This window comes from Malaclemys terrapin, chromosome 9 (genome assembly GCF_027887155.1).
Source record: "Malaclemys terrapin pileata isolate rMalTer1 chromosome 9, rMalTer1.hap1, whole genome shotgun sequence".
NCBI classification, from domain to species: domain Eukaryota; kingdom Metazoa; phylum Chordata; order Testudines; family Emydidae; genus Malaclemys; species Malaclemys terrapin.
In genome coordinates, this window is record NC_071513.1 from 102,961,373 (window position 1) to 102,980,472 (window position 19,100).

Genomic DNA, 19,100 nt, shown 5'->3' on the forward strand with positions numbered 1-19,100 from the left:
TTTTGCCAAGAACTTGGAGAGGCTCTTGTCCTCACAGGAAACTTCAGCAGCGCTTGAAAAGTCCTTGAAGGGGGAGAGAACATGGGAAAAAATTAATCTCAATGAAAGCCTTGACTAATTGACAGGCTGAAATGAGGATAACCCCAGACCCCGAACTGTGCCAAGGAAACAGTCTGCTCCAGGCAGCTCAAGCCAGTTCAGCCAACAGCATGCCTGTCTGGTTTGCTTTGCCTGCGTTACACGGCCCTAATTAGCTTTATTCCCTTTGTTTCCTGCACTAAGTGAATAGTCAGTGAGAAGAAAGGGCGCCCAGGAGACAGCTTCTCTACTGACAGCAGGGAACAAAACACTGAGCCCAGAGTTTGCCTCCCATTATATAGCCCTGAAAAAAGTAAAGGGGAAGGAAAAAAACCACGATGCAAATTAAATAAGCTCAGATTCTCCTGCAGCCTCTTAGTTTCCCTAGTTTATTATGGCTAGAAAAGCATCGGGACAGATTCATTAGGGCCGGTGACGCAGCCAGGGCGCCTGCTCTGGCCCTGAGCAGGAGCAGAAAGGGTTAACGTTGCTGCTCTGTGGGGGCATCTGACAGAGCAGGAGGAAAGCTGGGGCTCCAAGGGAACTCGGCGCCTGATGAGTCCCAGGAGGAGAGAAGCCTGCGGCCATTTCCCGTCACTGCAGCCTCGGCCACGGATGGACTTTCCCGCGCTAGAGATCGTAACACCGGAGACCAAGTCCACCAGCTCTGCTCTTATAGAAGAAGCGGATTAACCCAGTAAAAGCACAGCGAGGGGTGTGGAGTCCAAGGGCTCTGGAGGTGTCAGAGCCCAGCTGCTGAGCTCCCGAACTCGAGACACTGGGAAATACTCCGAGCATGGCTCTAATCGGAGAGGCCCTGTCACTGACTGTGCAGGAGTGCTGTGCCCCTTCCCTTCTCCATTCCTGCTGGTTACACCCTGTGTGCCAGTGTGCATCGAACTGCTTCTTCTCCAACCCTGTGGCGCACATTAAGGCAAGAGCAGCCATTGTGCCCTTCTGGTTGCAATTGCACCTGGCCTTTATAGGGTCTGTCTACTCTGCATTGTAAACTAGGGCCTCTAGGACCTGGGCTTCTGGACTTGATGTTTCCAACCCCATGCTTGAGCGTCCCCACTGGGCTAACAACGGCTGGACCTGGGTCTCACCTGGGTAACACATCCACACTGCACTCCACATACTCTCTGGCTTGGCTCTGCGGCTTGACGCACGCCCACACTGCAAAATGACAGGGTTTGGACCCGAGTCACAGCAGGACTTGGGCTCGGACCCACCCCCTGACCAGGGTGCTAGGACCCAGGGGCTAAGAGCTTCCTGATGAGTCAGACTGATTTGTGTGTGGATGGAAACGGGTCTGGAGTTCAAACCTGAGTCAGAGCCCGGGCTTAGCATGTGGTGTAGACATACCCAAGGAGACCACACCGGTGGCAAGAGCGTCCTGCACTCTCCATCTGCCTGCCTCATTCAACAGGCCTCAGCCACTCAGTGACACATTGCAGTCCAACAGGCCTTATTCAGTCAGCCCGAATCCCAGGGGCCTGATCTCTGCTTCTCTCTCTCTTCCATGCCCCCACTCCGCCCCCCATGGTTATTGCTCGGTGGTAAAAATGAATGATGCAATTTCATTTTCTTAAAAAAAAACAACCATTTATTGAAAACATTGTTTAACACTTTATACAAGTTCGCCATGGAAAAGTCTGTTCCCCCTGCTCCGGGTCAGACCTGAATACACAAGAACTGAGCTCTGCTGCTGACTTGTCAAACCAGGGACTTCTCAGGCAGTCACGCGACCCCCCTGGAAGTTGTAAGTGTGGGTGGGTTGCAGGACTGGGCCCAGCACTGACTTAAACCCGGAGTTGACCGAGGGGCTGTATTATTGCAGTGTTCCTTGGAGTACAGGTGTCTGTCAGGTTAACCCTGGGTCACAATGATCAAATATCCCACCAATACTTCTTACCTATTTCAACCCCGGGACTGCCCCTATTCACACCAGGATGTCAAGCAATTTGACTGCCTCTGAACATATGCCAAATGATTAGCCTGTATATAGAAGCCACTGGCTTCTTTCCTTTCCGACTGAGTTTGTGTTTCAGACTGAACTGCCTTGGCCCTTTTGGGGAATTCCCAGGCTGGATCAGAGCAGGGCCACCTAGTCCAGTATCGTGTCTCGGACAGTGGCCAGCACCAACTGCTACAGAGAAGGTGAATGAAGCTTTTCCCAGGAGTTGCTTTCCTCAGATGTGCCTGCTTGTAATGACTGCCTGGACTTCAGGCTTCTGGAGCTCTCTTTGGTGAGCTTGGATTCAAAACTTTGGGACTTGGGATATGGGCTGGATCCGTCTAGAGGAAAACAATCCAGGGTAAAAATGGCAGTGTCTTGAGCAAGGTGTATGTCTGTGGGAGCTATCCCAGGGGAATCTCTCAGGGACTGGCCCCGGGCTCAGTTTGGTTCGACATATTTATGAATGACTTGGAAGAAGAGGCTAATTCACTGACGGGGGGATGCTAAGTCAGGGAGAGTTGCAAACAGCAGCGAGGCCAGAGAAGTAACAGAAAGCAATCCAGAGAGGTTAGGAGTAAGAGCAAGACTTTAAAAATGAATTAACCAACCTAGAAATTTGCAAATGAATCCAGCTGGGGAATAGTTGGCAGACAATTAAACGGAAGGAAACAGAAAGCAGACTACTCAGAAAGCAGCCATGCTGAAAGAAGCCTACAGGTGATAGAGGACAGCAGCTTGGATCGGCGTTTGCAGGGTGGCACTGAAACACAAATCAGTACCATCATGTGCTGCATCTGGAGAGGCATCATGTCATAGATTGACGAGGTGCTAATCCCTCTGTGCAACACCGGAGAGAACGTACCTGGAATACAGTGAATCGTTCTTGCCACCTCACTCCCAGAACTGACAGTTTGGGGACAGGGAACTTTAGAGAAGAAAATGACAAAAAAGTGAAGGAGATGGATTCTGAGAAAAGAACGTACAACTCAGCTCAGAGATGACTAAGGAGGTGGGTGGTGGATTGGATATAATAACTGGTAACTAATATTTGAAAGGAGCAAACTTCAAGGAGTAGAGGAATTGTTTAAGGTGGTGTTCACTGGCATGTGTGTGTGTGTGTGTATGCATGTGCGCACATGCACACATCTGTATGTGTTTGTGTGTAGTAGTAATGGGTAAGAGTAAGGGGCGTCAAACTGAGCAAAGTCAGATTTAGGGTAAATAACATCAGGAAAAATCTGCAGTACACCTTTGGGGTTTGCTAAATTTTGTGATTCTACAATCTTTGGTGTGCTGATCTGTACATACAAGAACGAGGGATAAAATAGGAAGCCATAGCAAAACCATAAGACCTTATTAGACCCTCTTAAAACAGGTACTGTGGGTCAGGTCTTTCCCCTAGGTCGGGATATTTCTTCTAACACTACTTCTATCACTTTGTCTAGAAAAAAATATATACACCACACTGGACTCCAGCTTAATGGGATCAAGGGGCTGAATTGTTACTAGCTAATTTTTTTTTTATATAAAGCACAAATATTTGTCTGAAAAAAGTATCACTTTCCCTTTTTCTCCCAATGAGCTGCAGGATGAAGATTAACACAAGCTTGAAGGCTGCACCTTTCCAATGAGAATATCTATGAACAAGGCTAGTGTTCCTCTTTGGGATGGGAGAGAAAGGAGGATTCATGTCCAGTAATGAAGAAAAGGAGGATTCATGTCCAGTAATGAAGAGGATTATAAAAATAGACACGTTTGCTGTAATAAAAGGAAGGCAGTATGCGGAAGGTCCGAACTCCGCTCCGATCTAGTCTCCGCATCCTCTCTTTAATGAGCTTCGTCTCCGACACAGGTGGCTCCTCCTCCGTCTCGATTATACATAATCCTTTCCTGCTGAGGGGGCACTCTTTGGGTAGGCACGGGTGGGTGGGTAGGAAGTTTCTCTTCGTGGACAGGAGCAGCAGAGGAAGGCACCTCCCAAAATGGTGAGAGAAGCAGCTGCCCAGCCAATGAAGAGGGCCTGTCCAAATTCAAATCTGGGGAGAAATAATAAATAGCAATAAATATCAAAAAATCCTAGGATCAAAGGCAAAAAGACCCCCAACAAACTCTGGCCAGAGAGCCAACCAACACGCAACACAATCCTTGTTCAGTAGAGCAACATTGCCAGTCCTAAAAATATGGAGTCAGCCCCCCCAAAATCACGAGATTGGTTTAAAAAAATCATGCAATTTAGAAATAGAAAACATGTTGAGCTCCTTTTCCTTGCCTTCCGGTTTCTGAGCCTGTAGGTTACACCTGGGTCACAGGTTCAAGCCTTTCTTTGCTCCCACAAGGACTAGAAACTTACTCTTTTTATAAAGAAAGTGAAAGTGAAGATTCTCACCTAATCACATGCCTCCAGGAGCTTGGGCTTTAAGAAAAACACCAACTATCAGGAGACTTGAAACCATGAGAGTTGGCAGCTCTGTGAATTAATTTTGAGTCCTAGGTCCCTACTGGGTTTATGGGTTTCCCCCCATGACTAGAACGTCTGTGAAAGTCATACTGCAGTGATTTCATACATCAGGGCTCAAACTGTCATCCACCCTTGATATTTCAGGGATGCCCTTTTGCTACCCAATGGCAATTCAGGTAGAAATATTCATGAGTCTGTGTTCTATTTAAAGTACTATAGAGCAGGTAGGGGTTATATAATGGCATGTGCTAAGATGGAGTTTAAGTAGAATCAAATAAATGAAAGATCACAGCAGGTGCAAGTCAACAACCAAACCTAGGAGCCATAAGTAAGGAGCCATAACCATATCTTACGGACAAAGTACAAGAGTGTTTCATAGTAATGGCTCAAAACAGTTCTGCTTATCATGGAAATACTCTCATGCTTGGACCATTATAATGTAGCAATTTCTTTAGCAAGAGATGAGTTATGAAGGTCTTCCAAACAGGTGATAATAAAACTTTATATCACCCCAAATCATCCCGTAATTTATCTATGCGCAATATTTGATTTACTTTGTTAGGGGCCAGGGTGTGTTGTTTATTTAGCCTCTCTCTGATTTCTCCCCTTTGAGTTACATTAATTCTAAAGCTGGTTGGAAAATGGCGGCGGCGGGGGGCGGGGAGGGGAATCATGACACATTTTGTTTCTCTTTTTCATGGATTTTTTTGTTGTTGAAAATTTTCCAACCAGCTCTTACCAACTCCTCTGGAAACAAAGATGCCATCGGTATGGGAGGGGTTAGTGACCCCGCCCCCCCGCAATATAAAAGCAATATGTTTATAGAATGGCTTATCATTGGTCCCATGTGTGGAGTAATAAGTATATTGCTCTTCGTTAGTGCCTTTCATCTGAGGATCTCAAAATGTTTCCCAAACATTCATTTTTTAAGCTTCACAGCTACATTGGGTTATTTCTCCCATTTTACAGATGGACAAACTGGGGCACAGAGAGAGGATCAAAGCCTTTCTCCAGGTCACACAGCAAACACAGTGATGGAGCTAGGAATAGAATGCCAGACGCTTATGTCACTGACCTGTGATCTAACCACTAGGCACTACTTCCTCTGAATTACAAGCATTCATTGTGTTTGTACTGCACCTAGCACAGTAGAGTCCTGGCCCATGACTAGGGCGTCCACGTACTACAATCATACAAATAATAATAATAACTTGTCACAGTTAACTCACAGGAATGGCATACAGTCCAATTCTGCAAGTCTTAACCAAAAGTAAAGAAGACCATGTAATGACACTGACTTAAAGTCTTCCTTCATTTTTACCCTTGCAATCCCACTTACAGGGCACTATTTTACCCCAGTGGTGTATTTGGCACGATGGCAAAATCTTTGTCTGACTCTTTTTTCAAAAGCTAACCAGGTCAAAATAGAGTTAAAAAAGTAAAATTGCTGGCGTGGAGACGGGGTTTTGTGGTGAAAATATAGACATAAAATTGACCCCGTTGTATGATTTCAAAGTGCAATTTGTCACAAAAGACTGTGAATGAGTTATGTTTCACTGTTAACTACAGATCACCAGGCTTGCCTCTTCCGGTTCATCGCTCAGTTTTGGACATTTGTTTGGCACAGGAAAACACATTAGAAAAAACCAGATCACCTCCTCGCTGCCCAGAAAATACGGTCTACAGCGAGGTAGCTTAAAACATCAATTTGCAGAACCTATGGACGCGCGTTAGAAATAATTGGCAGCTGCGAGGTTATGAGCATCACAGAAATGCACATCAAAGGCTTCTGGATGGCATTGTTGGAATACTGAAAGAGTCGTTCTCGAGATTCATTGTTCTGACGTTTATAGCCTTCTGTGCTAGAAGCCGAGATGCTACTGCTGGTTCTGCCCCTCACCTCCTGTGCAACCCTGGGCATGTCACTGTTCTTTGCCTCAGTTTCCCCATCTGTAAAATGGGGTAATGATACTGGCTCTACTTCGTAAAGCGCTCGGAGATCTACAGCCGAAGCGCCCCGCGTAAAAGCCACACTGAATATATTTCTTTCATGGCAAAAATTGTAAAACCCCATAATTTTAGCGTAATATCAAGGGACACACCATTTTCATCGCCATTAAAAGTTGATTTAAATTTAAAATGAACAAATTTAAATTAAAAAGTGTGAGAAAAGTGAAATCAATACTCCTTATTTTACAAAAAAAAAATAAAAAATTGCTTAAAATCATGTAATGCTATTTCACTATTTGTTCATATACTGGGCTCATGCCTGGCCTTCCCGTGCTGCTAAATGGATTGTGGCTAGATCCCAGCTAGGTGAGAGGAGGGTCCTGGCATGCAAAAGGGGTTTGTGGTACAGCAAGAGATGAGAAACCAGGGTTTCAAACAGCTTAAAAAGCTGCACGTCACCACACTGAGCCTGGACAGAGCCAAATACATAAACATTCATAGAGGAGGCTTACTCAGGAGAAGGCTGGTTGGAGTGAGAGAGACCAAGAGCTTGGTTCGCCATTGACCCGTGTGTTGGCATGGATAGCCGTGCAGAGCGAGGGAACAGCGCTACCATCCCAGTTGGGCAGCATTTCACCCTCACTTTGCACAGGTGTCTCAGTGCAAGGCATTGAGCAGCTGAGCCCCACGACCTTTTATGAGAGTCACAGAAATTACGGCTGATGCCAACATGCAGCTCTTGCGACAGGCTCTCCGTGGGCGTCAGGATCCAGCCACGCGGCTCCGGTGGCATTAGTCAGATTTAACCCGTCTAACACGAGTCATAGGACAATCACCCAAGTGCCACAAGGGCTAGGAAACTCCTTCAAGCAAACCCTGTCAGGGCACCAATAATCATCATAGCCCACTCTTGCTCCCGCTGAAATCAATGGCAAAATTCCCATTGACTGAGATGGGTCAGGCCCTGCACTGCAACGCTCGTTTGCCTGATGGTACAGTGTCATTATGCAAGACTGGCCGTTACCTGGTGTTGACGGGGGTGAAAGGGTTGTAGAAGTCCCGAGCCACTCGGTGTCCATACCAGGATGTGGCTACCAAGACAGCAAAACCTGCCAGTGAAATTCAGACAATTAAATGGCTGGTTAGTCAATAGGGAAGCCTCCAAAGAGGCAACATGGTCACAGCAAAGATTAGTACATTGAGGAACTGCAATCCTGAGAGATGCTGAGCACCCACAACTCGAAGCCACAGGCAGCATGGAGGGAGATCTGGGTGACGGGCAGTGCCATGGACCCACTCTGGTTAATTCAGCACCCTTGGACCGGGGACAGCTGCAATCTGGTCCCTTTGGTGGCAAAAACCTGGCATCTCAGAACTCTTGGGACTTTCCATCCCATGACACAGCATGCCAGGACACTAGAGAACGGGGCCAGCCCAGCTACTTAGTGTAATCCTTTGAACACCGGAAATTTTGGAAAAGACCAACCAAATGAATGACTGGCCTTACGACATGCAATGTGTGTCTGCAGTTTCCAAAGGATTAATAAGTGAAGGCAACAATTATTTCCAGATGTTCTAGCACAACTAACAGGTAAATGCATTTTATACTCTCCTCTCGCCCAAAATACCCGATTGCAAAATAAATCCTATCCAGAAATGGGCACCTAGAGGCGTGTTTGGCCTTTGAAATGTTACCAACCTGCAATAAGGAAGATCACGCCCCCAAAGACAGCCATCCTCATCTTCTTCACCTCATCATCCTCCATGCATTTCATGCATTTCATGCCAGTCACAGCAACAAATATGGCAATGAGTCCCAGGAGTATGCCAGCCACCATCAGTGCCCGGGTAGCCTGCAGACTGCCTACAAGGACAAACAAAGTGTTGTGTTGGGTTAGAGTTACCATGAGGTTATCAGTGTGTTGAAAAGAACCCAAGGCACAAGGTGAAACACAAGTTATTGGACTTAAGGGTGAAGTTCTATGGCCTGTGTTAGGCACAACTTTCTGGCCTTATGTCATGTACTTATGAAGAACTGTCAGGCATCAACTCGATCATATAAAGTAGTGGACACACAATGACAGTTCAGAGAGCTCAGTTCCTTGCAGATTTGGTCTTCAACAACTTTTGTTCCCTAACCATTTTAATTCCAATTAAAAAAGAATAAATTTGCTAGTTATCAAAGGACAGAAGTTCGGTTTTAGGCTCCAATCTGGCAAACCCTTTAAACACATACTTAACTTTAAGCAAGGGAATAGATCCACTGCAATCAGTGGGAACTCTTTCGTGTTCAGCCCTTTTGAAAATCGACCTCTAATTTAGGTGTCTCAGAGCTTGTCTATATGGTGCGGCCACGCACACAGAGGGCCGGGGATCTGAATTCTAATGGGGACCAATGTGCTGCGCACTAACTGGCCCATGTAGATGCTGTTGGCGCACGCTAGAAGTTCCCTTGTGCATGTTAATCCAGGACTGACTGTAGCTCTTCTTAGGCTCCAATGATGTCAAATGCCCTTTTAATTAGAGCTGATCTGAACATTTTGTGAAAAAAATCAGTTTTATCAAAACAGTTTTTCATTGGAAAATGCTATTTCGGCAAAACCATTTTTTTTCACGACACTGTTGATTTCAACATTTTGTTAGGAAAAAAATTGAAAATGTTGCAATGCCCCATCTTGACATTTTTGGAATGAAAGGTTTTGATATTTCACTTAGGAATTTACTTTATTTTATATTTTTAAAAAGGGTCAACACTGAATGTTTCTAAATGAAAAAATCCCAAACAATTCCCCCCCCAGAATTTTACTTTATGAAAAAAATTGAAATTTTCACTTTTCATGCCAGTTCAGAATGAAAAGAATTAAGATCTCACAATTTTTCGCAGGATGGAAACTCTGTTTTCCAACCAGCTCTATTTATAACACAATGTCTCTTCTCGCCAGAAATCAAGAAAATACTATTGTTGAAACATCATTTATACTTTCTGGGTAGGCAACAGCTGCTCTGCTGCATTGTTGTCCTGTATTTGTGTAATAATGCAAATATTGCAGGAATCAAAATGCAAAGGCACCAGGTGTTATACATTCCAGCATCTAAAGTGTGGGGCTATCACATCTAATCATCTAGATTTTCATCTGCACTCACAACCATGGGATCAGAGTAGCTGTAGTAAGAAAAATGACTATAAAAATATAAAGTCATTTCTGTTAAATATAAAGATGACATAAAAATTGGTGGAATGGTAAATAATGACAGGGACAGGTCAGTTGTACCGACCTATCTGTATCACGTGGTAATGTGGGCTCATCTGAACAATATACATTTTAATACAGACTTGCATCTGAAGAAGTGAGGTTCTGACCCACGAAAGCTTATGCTCCCAGTACTTCTGTTAGTCTCAAAGGTGCCACAGGACCCTCTGTTGCATTTTAATACAGCCAAGTGCAAAGTATAAGAACAAAGAATATAGGTCACACAAGATGGGGAATGCTACCATGACACAGAGTAGAACGTAAGGGTAGGTAACTAAATGAACATGGGCTCCCGGTGTGATTCTGTAGCTAAGAGGCCAAATAAGATGCTTTGATGCATAAGCAGGGGAATATCAAGGAGGAGCAGTGAGGAGATATTACTTCTGTATTCAGCATTTGTGGGACCATTAATGAAATACTGTGTCCAGTTCTGGTGTCTACACTCAGAAAAGGATGCTGAAAAATTGAAAAGTGTCCAGAAAAGAGCTAGAAGAAGGGTTTGAGATCTGGAAAACCTGCCTGACTGTGAGATGTATGAAGCTCAATCTATTTGGTTTATCCAAGAGAAGGATAAGAGGTGACTTGATCATGGTCTACAAGTACTTACATGGAAAAGCGATTTTGGAGAGTGGATGGCTCAAGGCATAATGAGATCTAATGCTTAGAAGCTGAATAAAAGCCACCTGCTATGCTGACACTTGTGAGAGAGGACCAGAATAGAGCCATTTATATAACCCACTGGTCAGTATGTGACATGCTCCCCCTGTGCCAGATCTACAGAGGTTATGAGTCGGCTACACACCCAGCTGTAGAGCCTGGTTCTTCATCTCAGCTTAAGGACACATGCTCTTAGCTCTAGGTCCCTGGCTCCAACTATGGCATTGGCCAGACTGGCAGCGAACCCACATCTAACCTATGTAGATTCTTAAACCATGCTCTTCACTGTAATATCCAAATTCTCCATAGCTTCACGCTGTGCCTGCAGCAAGAGGATTCTTTCTTAGCCCATCATAGCCCCTACGGGGCACGTGTCCAAATCTGGCTGATGGAGTTTCCCCTCAGAAAGCCCTTAGTCTGCACCTGGAGCAGTTAAAGACACACCAGGGGCAGATCTGTTGAGGAAGGAGGTGCTATTTTGACACTGTTTATTTTTGGATTCCAGCTGCTCTTTAATCATCATTACACCGATCCCTTTCCCAGACATCCTGGGTCTTCCCTTTGTCTTTTTATAGAGTCTTTGGAAGATTCCTTCCTTAAAAGCCAGGGAGAGTTGGCCCTGGATAGCCCATCAGCAACCAAGGCTCACTATTGTTGCATGAGGACAGAAAGGCACCAATTTTTTAAGGCAAGTCAGGACCAGTCTCTACGTTCAACTTCTTAATGGTGTAGGAGTAGGTTGTGCCGTGCAGTGAAAAAACAAACAGATCCAGATCAGTGGGAACCGACACACCCTGCCCAAGAAAAAAAATCTCCGGCCTCTTAGGGGATTTTCACTTTCAGAGTGGTAGGGCTTAGCTGGCTTGTGTTTCCCTGACTTTCCTTAAAAGGGAAAATGCCCATCAAAGCAACACAGGTGTTTGTCACTGAGTTTCCTTTGTGTCACCATTGGTCATGGCTTGCAAGCTAAGGATGCGAGTCTGCTCTCACTTACAGCAGTGCCAAGCCAGGGTGGCTCCAATGACATCAATGGAATGTCACAGGTGTACGTGAAATCAGAATCAGGCTTTAAATGTCTATTATTATGCTATTAAACAAGCAGAGAAACTCATCATCAGGCTCAGTGATCAAGCATGGGTGATTTCAAACCAAAAGACTATTTTGTAACCCTGTTTCTCTTGGTCACTTTTTTGTATTTGTCAAGTTATGTTGAATCATTTTTTAAACGAATATTTGTCCATGGAATATAGCTTAGAAAAGACTGACACAAAAATCAGCTTGCATTAGGGCACTCATTCTGCGATAGTATCCAAGACCCTACATGTGTTTCATGCTAAATTTTGCAACGTGTCAGCAGCTTTGCGATGGCCAATAGCCGAGCGCATAAACTGTGATTTGCTTTGTACGTGAGGAAAGGTTGTTTGTCAGATGCACTGTGACCATATGTCACATACCATATGTCAAGTCTATTGTGCATAATTTAGGCTCATTCGGATTGTGAAAGAGATGACCCTAAAGGGAGAGAGGTTTTGAAAGCGATGAAAGAGTTTTGCAAGAAGTTCAGAACTTTGGGACGTAATCTAAATATTGGGCAATAGGAGTAAAAGCTCAGTTACTTGACACACGGGGTAATAAATAAAGGAAATAAGTTACAGGGGGAGGTATTTGACAGAGGAATTAAAATGATTTTAGAAGACACTGAAGGTAATTTTAGTACTAACCACAGACATAGTGTTTACTTCTGCAAACCTTAGCTGATTACCCTTGGGAGGTAAACAAGGATCACCCTCCAAATTTCATAGATGGGGAAACAGAGAAATCACAAGATTTTCCAAAGCCATACAAGAAATCAGTAACCGAACGTGGGGTTAGCTGTCAGGGGCGCCTGATGCCTAGTTCATTCCTCGGGACCACACAGCCCCCATCGCTTGGCAGAAAAAGAGGAGAGAGGCACTTAGTAAAAGAGGTGGCGGCTGGGACTAGGTTCAGGATTGTTTGGCTGAACGGACTCATTCATATTCCCAAAGAGTTTTCTATTTGACACTTGCCCAGGAATCTGCCAGAGATCCATAGGAAAAGCTGCTGGTAAGGGTCAGAGTTAAGGTTAACGTTGGAACCTTTAATGTGTTTGACTTTTCAGCATTTAGGATTTTTGAACTAAAAACTTGCTATTTCTTAGCTTTATTGTTATTTTGTTCTGAACAGCATTACAATTTTAGCTCTGTTTTAATGAAGGGCGTGTATGTGAGAGAGAGAGCAAGCGAGCATGGAGGTGGGTTGAGGTTTTGTGTTCATTTGTTTGTGTTTGCTTGTGAATATATATACTGTCGGGGTCTGCTCTCCTCCCCTCAGATCCCTCCTGCCAAAGTGTCCTGAGGTTATTTCATGGAGTTCAACCATGTGCCCAGGAAAGGGTTTCCCCTCTATTTCAATGCCCCCGCCCCAACGGGCAGAATCTTAACCACAAAGAAAGACCTTCAAGCCATTGTCTCCAGTTCTTTCCATGGAGAATTTCTCAGGTCCACCCTCCGTTTGTTTCATTTTGCTCCACTGACTTGAAATGGTTAAACCATTTGTTCCCCATCTCCTTCTCTGCAAAATCTGCTAATCTTAGCTGAGGTTCAAAATTGAGTCCACATGGACCATCTTCCTTGTGGCGAACCTTTGCAACTATCTAGCATCTCTGCATCCGTAAAGTATCTACTCACGTGGGCCCGTTTGGTAGCACAGCCTATTCATATAGATTGCATTTATTTGTAGTTAAGTTGAATCTCCCCAAACCTTGAAAAAAAAATCCGATATTGCAAAGGACAACAATATACAGCATTAGCTGATGTTGGGGGGAGTTAACTGGCTGGGTACCAGATGGATCAGTGTTAGATCTAGCCTTATTTAACATCTTCCCGAGCTGGAAGGGGCAGCAGGATTACCAATGAAGCTTCCAGATGATACTAAACTAGAAGGAGTTGCTACTGCCAATGATGACGGATAAACAACACTGAGGGACTTGGCGAGGTTAGAAGCATGGGCAGAAAACAACAAAATGAGATTTCAGTTAAAAAAAGAAAAGTACAATCACCTGTGTGTGGGGATAGAATTCAAACACAGGTGCTCAGTTGGATGGAATAACCGGGGCAGCAGTAACAGCTGAAAGAGACGTGGTCTGATTGTGATGGCAACTACTCGCCATTCAACCCCCTTCTTAGCACAAGGCTTCTGGTTCTGTCTCTCTACCTGTCACTCTCTGTGACTGTGCCTTCCTCCCTTTTGCAGAGTACATTGACAGTGGTTAATTACCACGCGGGTGTGTAGCTACCGTGTAACCAAGGTGATGGCTCAATACAGGATTATCTAAATCTGCACACACTTGAGAGGTTAGAGAACAAAGAGGCCAGTGACAGTCCATGATGACTAGTCTTTTAGGACAAATGTTCTGTTTACTAGAGAAATAAGGGAATGTTTCTCCATCCCTTGCTCACGCCAACCTTTCCACTGAAGTCAATGGAGGTGCAGCTGCTCTAGGATAACCAGATAGCAACTGTGAAAAACCGGGACAGGGGATGTGGGGTAATAGGACCCCATATAAAAAAAAGCCCCAAATATTGAGACTGTCCCTATAAAATCAGGACATCTGGTCACCCTAAACTGCTCAGAACCTGTGCAAAACAGGCCACTTTTACTTAAGAGCTCAACTAAGGGTTTAGGAGCCGAACCACCAGCAGCCTTGTTTGAAAACATTGACTTTACCCAGCTGTCCACCAAGAACTGGACTGACACCAACCACAGCCATCAGATGACACCAGTATTTGGTCCCTATTATCCATTGTTTACTCAGAAGCGAAGGGCTCTTGTTGCCATATAGTAATAACAAAGCAGCTCTGTGAACATTTCCTAGTGATGGGTGATAGTAAGTAAGTGTAGGACTGGGTCTTGAGACTCCTGCTGGAAAGGGTTACCTTAAAAATATTGTAACTTTGTGCAAATGTTAGAGGAGCTCTCGCTGAATTTAACATGTGAAAAGCAACATCCTTTACAAAATATGCTAACACTCTGCTTCAGGAAATTTGATCTGGTCTATAGTCGTAGATTTGGACATATGAACTACATGGTGCACAATTTCATCAAAGTCCTAGATAAGATTTTTCCATGGCTATCAGTGGCTGGCATAGAAATAATCATATGAAGTTATGTGACGGCAGAAAGCTTTTGCTAGAGTAAGTGTGGGATTTCTTTTATACCTTCACATTTCAGCCTGGATTTTGTTTATGCCACATGTTAAATAAAAGCTATGTTAGGAAAGTTACTGGTGCTATTTTTCTAAACCCTGCACTTTTAAAGCATATTTCCTTTAGAGGCGCTGTCTGTGCGCACACACATTTATATTGTGCTGGTTCTCCACACGAGCAAATCCAATCCTTGATGGGTTGTTCATCAGCTGAGGTGTCTGCATATTTTTAGCTTGAATATTTTTCTGACAATGACTGGACATTTCCCTGCTACTAGGCCATACAAGGCTTATGCAGCCAAGGGATGGCAGAGTACAGGTGAAACTGACAAGTGCTATGCTGCTCACTGTTCCTATGAGAACAGGAACTACCCATGAGTCACAAACAGCCCATGAAGTGTGGGAAATGTGTTGCTCAAGCTATTCCAAACAGCTCAGGCAGGAGTGTTCACTTCCCACTGGAGTTCGACAGAAGCCAGAGCTACCCACCAATGCCAAACCTTCAAGAATGATTCATTCAGCGAGGCTGTGGTGCTGTTGTACCAGAGCTGGTGACAATGAACCTTCTCCCTTTCTTTTATTATTGCCTTTCAAGGGATGCTTAGGAAAAACAACCCCCCAGCTTTAAGATTAGACAAAAGCCTCTCTTTGTGACAAAGAAGTGGGAGCCTTACCCTGGCTGCCCCCACCGGATGTGGGTTCATAACCTGACAACTCCAGTCAGAAGAATACCACCTCTAGTAATGATGAGGTACTTAAATATCCAGGGCACATATCATTTTGGACTCCCCTGACTGAAAAGGAATGATTAATGATGGTGGTTTTTGTTGTGACTACACTTTCTCTCAGCCAAAAGGCCGAGAAGTGATGCGATGCAGACATCTGTCCGCTAGCAACCACAAAGATCGCCTGGTGAAGAGATGTCCGACCTGTGAGCGACGTCTGCTCACACTGACCTGGGCCAAAACTGAGCGAGTGAGCCAGAAGCAAAAGGCTACGCAAGCTTCTTACCCAGCCATGGAGCCAGCCGCCCCTCCAACCCCTGCAAAGTCCATTCCTAAATTTGACATTGTGCTATTTAAAGCACTCTAGAAAAGGGTGCGGAGATCATGGGGGCTAGTTAGCGACTGAAAGGTGAAGGCTGGCAATTCCACCAGGTGCGTTCAATACAGACAGAGGTAAGGACAATGATCAGCATGCGCTGCTTTATACTGTGCCTGCCCTGAAGCAGGGGAGAAGGTAGGACTCCCCGCTGTAATCGCTCAGTGACAGCATCAGAGAAAGCCTCCCTCCTGAACCAGTCCATCCACGCCGCCCCTTTTCTGAGGCCAAACACTCGCCTGGCTTGGTGGTGATTCAAGAGAGACATTTCCTCCATAAAACCTGGTAACTGTTCCCCGCTGCAGGCTGAAGAACACTGAGCACATGACCTCTACAGCCACGTAGGAGACGGCTCCGAGGCCAGGTTCTGCTGTCAAGCCAATGCCTTGTGACAGAGATTTCAATCCACTCTGCGGCAGCCGCGCCTCCCACGGGCGGTCTCAGAGGTATTCCGTCTGGCTCTTCATCTTCTCAACGCTATGTGCAAACGTTAACCAGTCCCCACAGCAACCACGCTATCCCCATTTTACGGGGGAAATGAGACACACCGGGGCAAATTAAGCCCGAACCACAGGAAAGCACAAATCCCATTGAGCTGCGCCTGCTTATTCCAGAGCTAAAGATAACAGAGAGGTGGGTGACTTGTCTAGCTCCATCCAGCACACTAGGGGCAGAGCTAGGATTGGAATCTGCTTCTGCTACTAGTTCTAGGCTCAGTCCAGCAGCTCCCCCAGTCAAGCATCTGACAGTGAAAACTTGTCCCCTCCACCCCCACACCAGGGAACAGCCTCAGCGAGGATGCTGGGGATGCAGGAAGAGAGGAGTTTGCGCAGGACTAACGCTGCTGGGCCCAGAAAGCATCCGAGCCCTTGTTTGTTTTCTGGGATGGGGCGGGGAATCCACACGGCTTCGGCCATTAAGCAGCAGCCGAGTCTCCACTTGCCTGAAGTGCGGCGCCTTTCCCAGCGGCAACGCCCCGCAGGGTGATGAAGGGCTTGGATGGGAACAGTCCCGACAAGACACGGGAGGAGGAGCGAGAGAGTGCGTAGGTGGGGCTGAGAACTGGCAGATGATGGTGCCAGGTGTCCCACTTCATTGACGCTCTGGGCTGGTTCTCCCAGCTCTGATCCACGTACCTCCGTCGAAGGCAACGGGGCTACTTGAGAATAAAACTGCCCTGGGCGAGAGGCGGCTCCGGCCCTTGAATTCTACAGTGCCATCTTTGCAGCAGACGAGCACTTCCCATCTCACTGGGAACTGGGTACGGTGACCCACGGCGGCTACGGGTTGGAACAGCTCGGGGGCTGCTCAGCGACGTTCATTGCCAAGCTTAAATTAAAGTGAATGGAGATATCCTATCTCCTAGGACAGACCTTGAAAGGTCATTGAGTCCAGCCCCCTGCCTTCACTAGCAGGACCAAGTACTGATTTTGCCCCAGATTTTGCTCCGGGGTAGTGAAACTGATGAAGCTCCAGCGTAGATGAGACTTCATTGAGAGTCAAGGGTGCTCAGCGCTTCCCTGGAGGGGCCAACACCCTGCTGGCTCAGGCCCCAATGGAGGGGTAAGGACAGACACAAGGATGTGACTTGCATCTGAAAGGATTAAGAAACTGTTTTCATTTGAACATTCCCAGGGGATCACACCCCTCTCTGCCATCACATCAACTCAGGCTGTTTACTTAGAGAAATTTGGAACTGACACAGAATGTTCTGTTCAGGGTTAGAAGAACTTTAGAGTCCGATTCTGATTTCCAGCCACGCGGGTGTAAATCCACGCGGGTGTAATGGGTCTGCTCCCGATGTACAGCTGTGAGGGATTTAGTGGGTCCCCTAGCACGTTATCTTAGCTGCTTAGAGAACTGAGAGTATTCAATTGATGTAGGGAGTTTTTAAACCTCCTTTTCCTAGCTTGCTATAAATAGGAAACTCCCTGTCTAAAGAATAGGATAAACAGCAGAAAAACTTGGGCAGATTCCTCTAGAGCTTCAAATTCCTTCCTCCCCCACCTTGGCTCATCACTAATTCCGTCTTGCTGGATTTTTCTGTACTTTCCCCTGAAGCAGTTGTTTCCCAAAGCGCTGATCTCCCTGTTCTTGGCATGTTTCACTCACTGAGCTCACAGACCTCATTCATTAATTATTGCTTTTCCACCTCCAGTTTCTGACTCCTTTGTCAACGTCTGGGACACAGGCCCAGTTCTACCAGCCCCCTCCCCTGAGCTATGCGACTGCTTCGACTCCAAAGGAGCTGCTCACAGTCACAGTAGCAACCAAGGTGTCCTGTAGAATCTGCAGAAAATGGGCTGTTATGCCCCTCAGAACCAAACCAAAAGTGGGGTTACTCATAAGAGGAAGGAATCAGCAATCCCACACGCTTTACAGATTCATAGGAGATACTTATGAAAACAAATATTTGTTTCTTTTACAGATTGGTCTTCTGGCAACTAACCCAAACTATGAAAAATTAAAATCCAATAGGAAAAGGCAGCGAATCACGGTGGCAGATTTTCCCTTCCCTTCCCCGTCTTCCAAAATAGAGGAGTAAAAGCAGGATAAGACACCAGGTAAATTGAAAAAAGAACGTGCATGCGTGGACTGAAGGCAGATTATGCCGAAAAAAACTAGTTCTACTGAAAAAAAACCCCTTTCCCATGTAGACAAGGCCTTACCTGGAGTAACACAGTGAATGTGACTGAAACAACTCTATAGTTACTATCATGTGAGAAGAGAATCAGACCCATTGTGTAGGGAAAGACCTATCTGCCCCTTCAGTGGCACCAGCTCAATCTTATCTACCGCGATGAAAACAAAATACAAGAAGCGTTTGTGTCTCCTGGCAATGCTTCCCCTGGCCAGGGTGAAAACGCAGAACCAACCGGCATAAGAACAGCGCAGTTCACAACCTGGAGCTACTTACCCTCCAGTTTGAGCAGGGAATCATACACCTTGCACTGCATCTGCCCCGTGCTCTGCATGACGCACGACATCCACAGGCCCTCGTAGATCGCTTGAGCTGTCACAATGTTGTCCCCAGCATAAGAGGACATTTTCCACTGGGGCAGGGCTGCGCTGATGATGGTGCCGATCCAGCCTATGAAAGCAAGCACGAATCCCAGCAGCTGCAGACCTCCGCTGGCCATCTCTGCGCCAAGAAGGCTATTGCTTGCAAATAGCTTTCAAAGTCTCCAAAGGGTCCCTAGATATTAAACTGAGCTGCCCAGGACCCCTAATGCTGCAACTGATCTGCCTGCTTCCCACTTAGTACTAGTAACAGCAATGTGAATATCCTACAAACAGTCTTTCCTTTCTTTCAGTTCTTTTATAATCCAGGAGCAAGAGGCATCAGTGGTGCTGGCTGAGAAAGCACCTGAATGAAGGGCAGAGCATGTCTGGATCTTAATTTAAAGTACAGTCTTCGGG

At 45.7% G+C, this 19,100-nt stretch overlaps 1 protein-coding gene across 1 annotated transcript; it reads right to left on the reverse strand.

Moving 5' to 3' along the window:
- Nucleotides 1-1,670: 1,670 nt before the first annotated feature.
- CLDN1 (claudin 1) lies at nt 1,671-19,055 on the reverse strand. Its single transcript, XM_054039396.1, has 4 exons — nt 18,598-19,055; nt 8,146-8,310; nt 7,471-7,555; nt 1,671-4,074 (listed from the first exon to the last, which is right to left on the reverse strand). Exons 1-4 carry the CDS (start codon nt 18,818-18,820, stop codon nt 3,912-3,914), a joined length of 636 nt encoding a protein of 211 aa, XP_053895371.1. The 5' UTR covers nt 18,821-19,055; the 3' UTR covers nt 1,671-3,911.
- Between the last annotated feature and the right edge of the window lie 45 nt (nt 19,056-19,100).

What these genes read in the sequence shown, in the direction of transcription:
- CLDN1 (XM_054039396.1), bottom strand. Translation starts at nt 18,820, where the DNA reads ATGGCCAGCGGAGGTCTGCAGCTGCTGGGATTCGTGCTTGCTTTCATA. An exon ending in CGTGATCTTCCTTATTGCAG is followed by an intron (nt 7,556 to 8,145) that starts GTTGGTAACATT and finishes TTTCACTGGCAG; the next exon opens with GTTTTGCTGTCTTGGTAGCC. An exon ending in TTCACCCCCGTCAACACCAG is followed by an intron (nt 4,075 to 7,470) that starts GTAACGGCCAGT and finishes ATTTCTCCCCAG; the next exon opens with ATTTGAATTTGGACAGGCCC.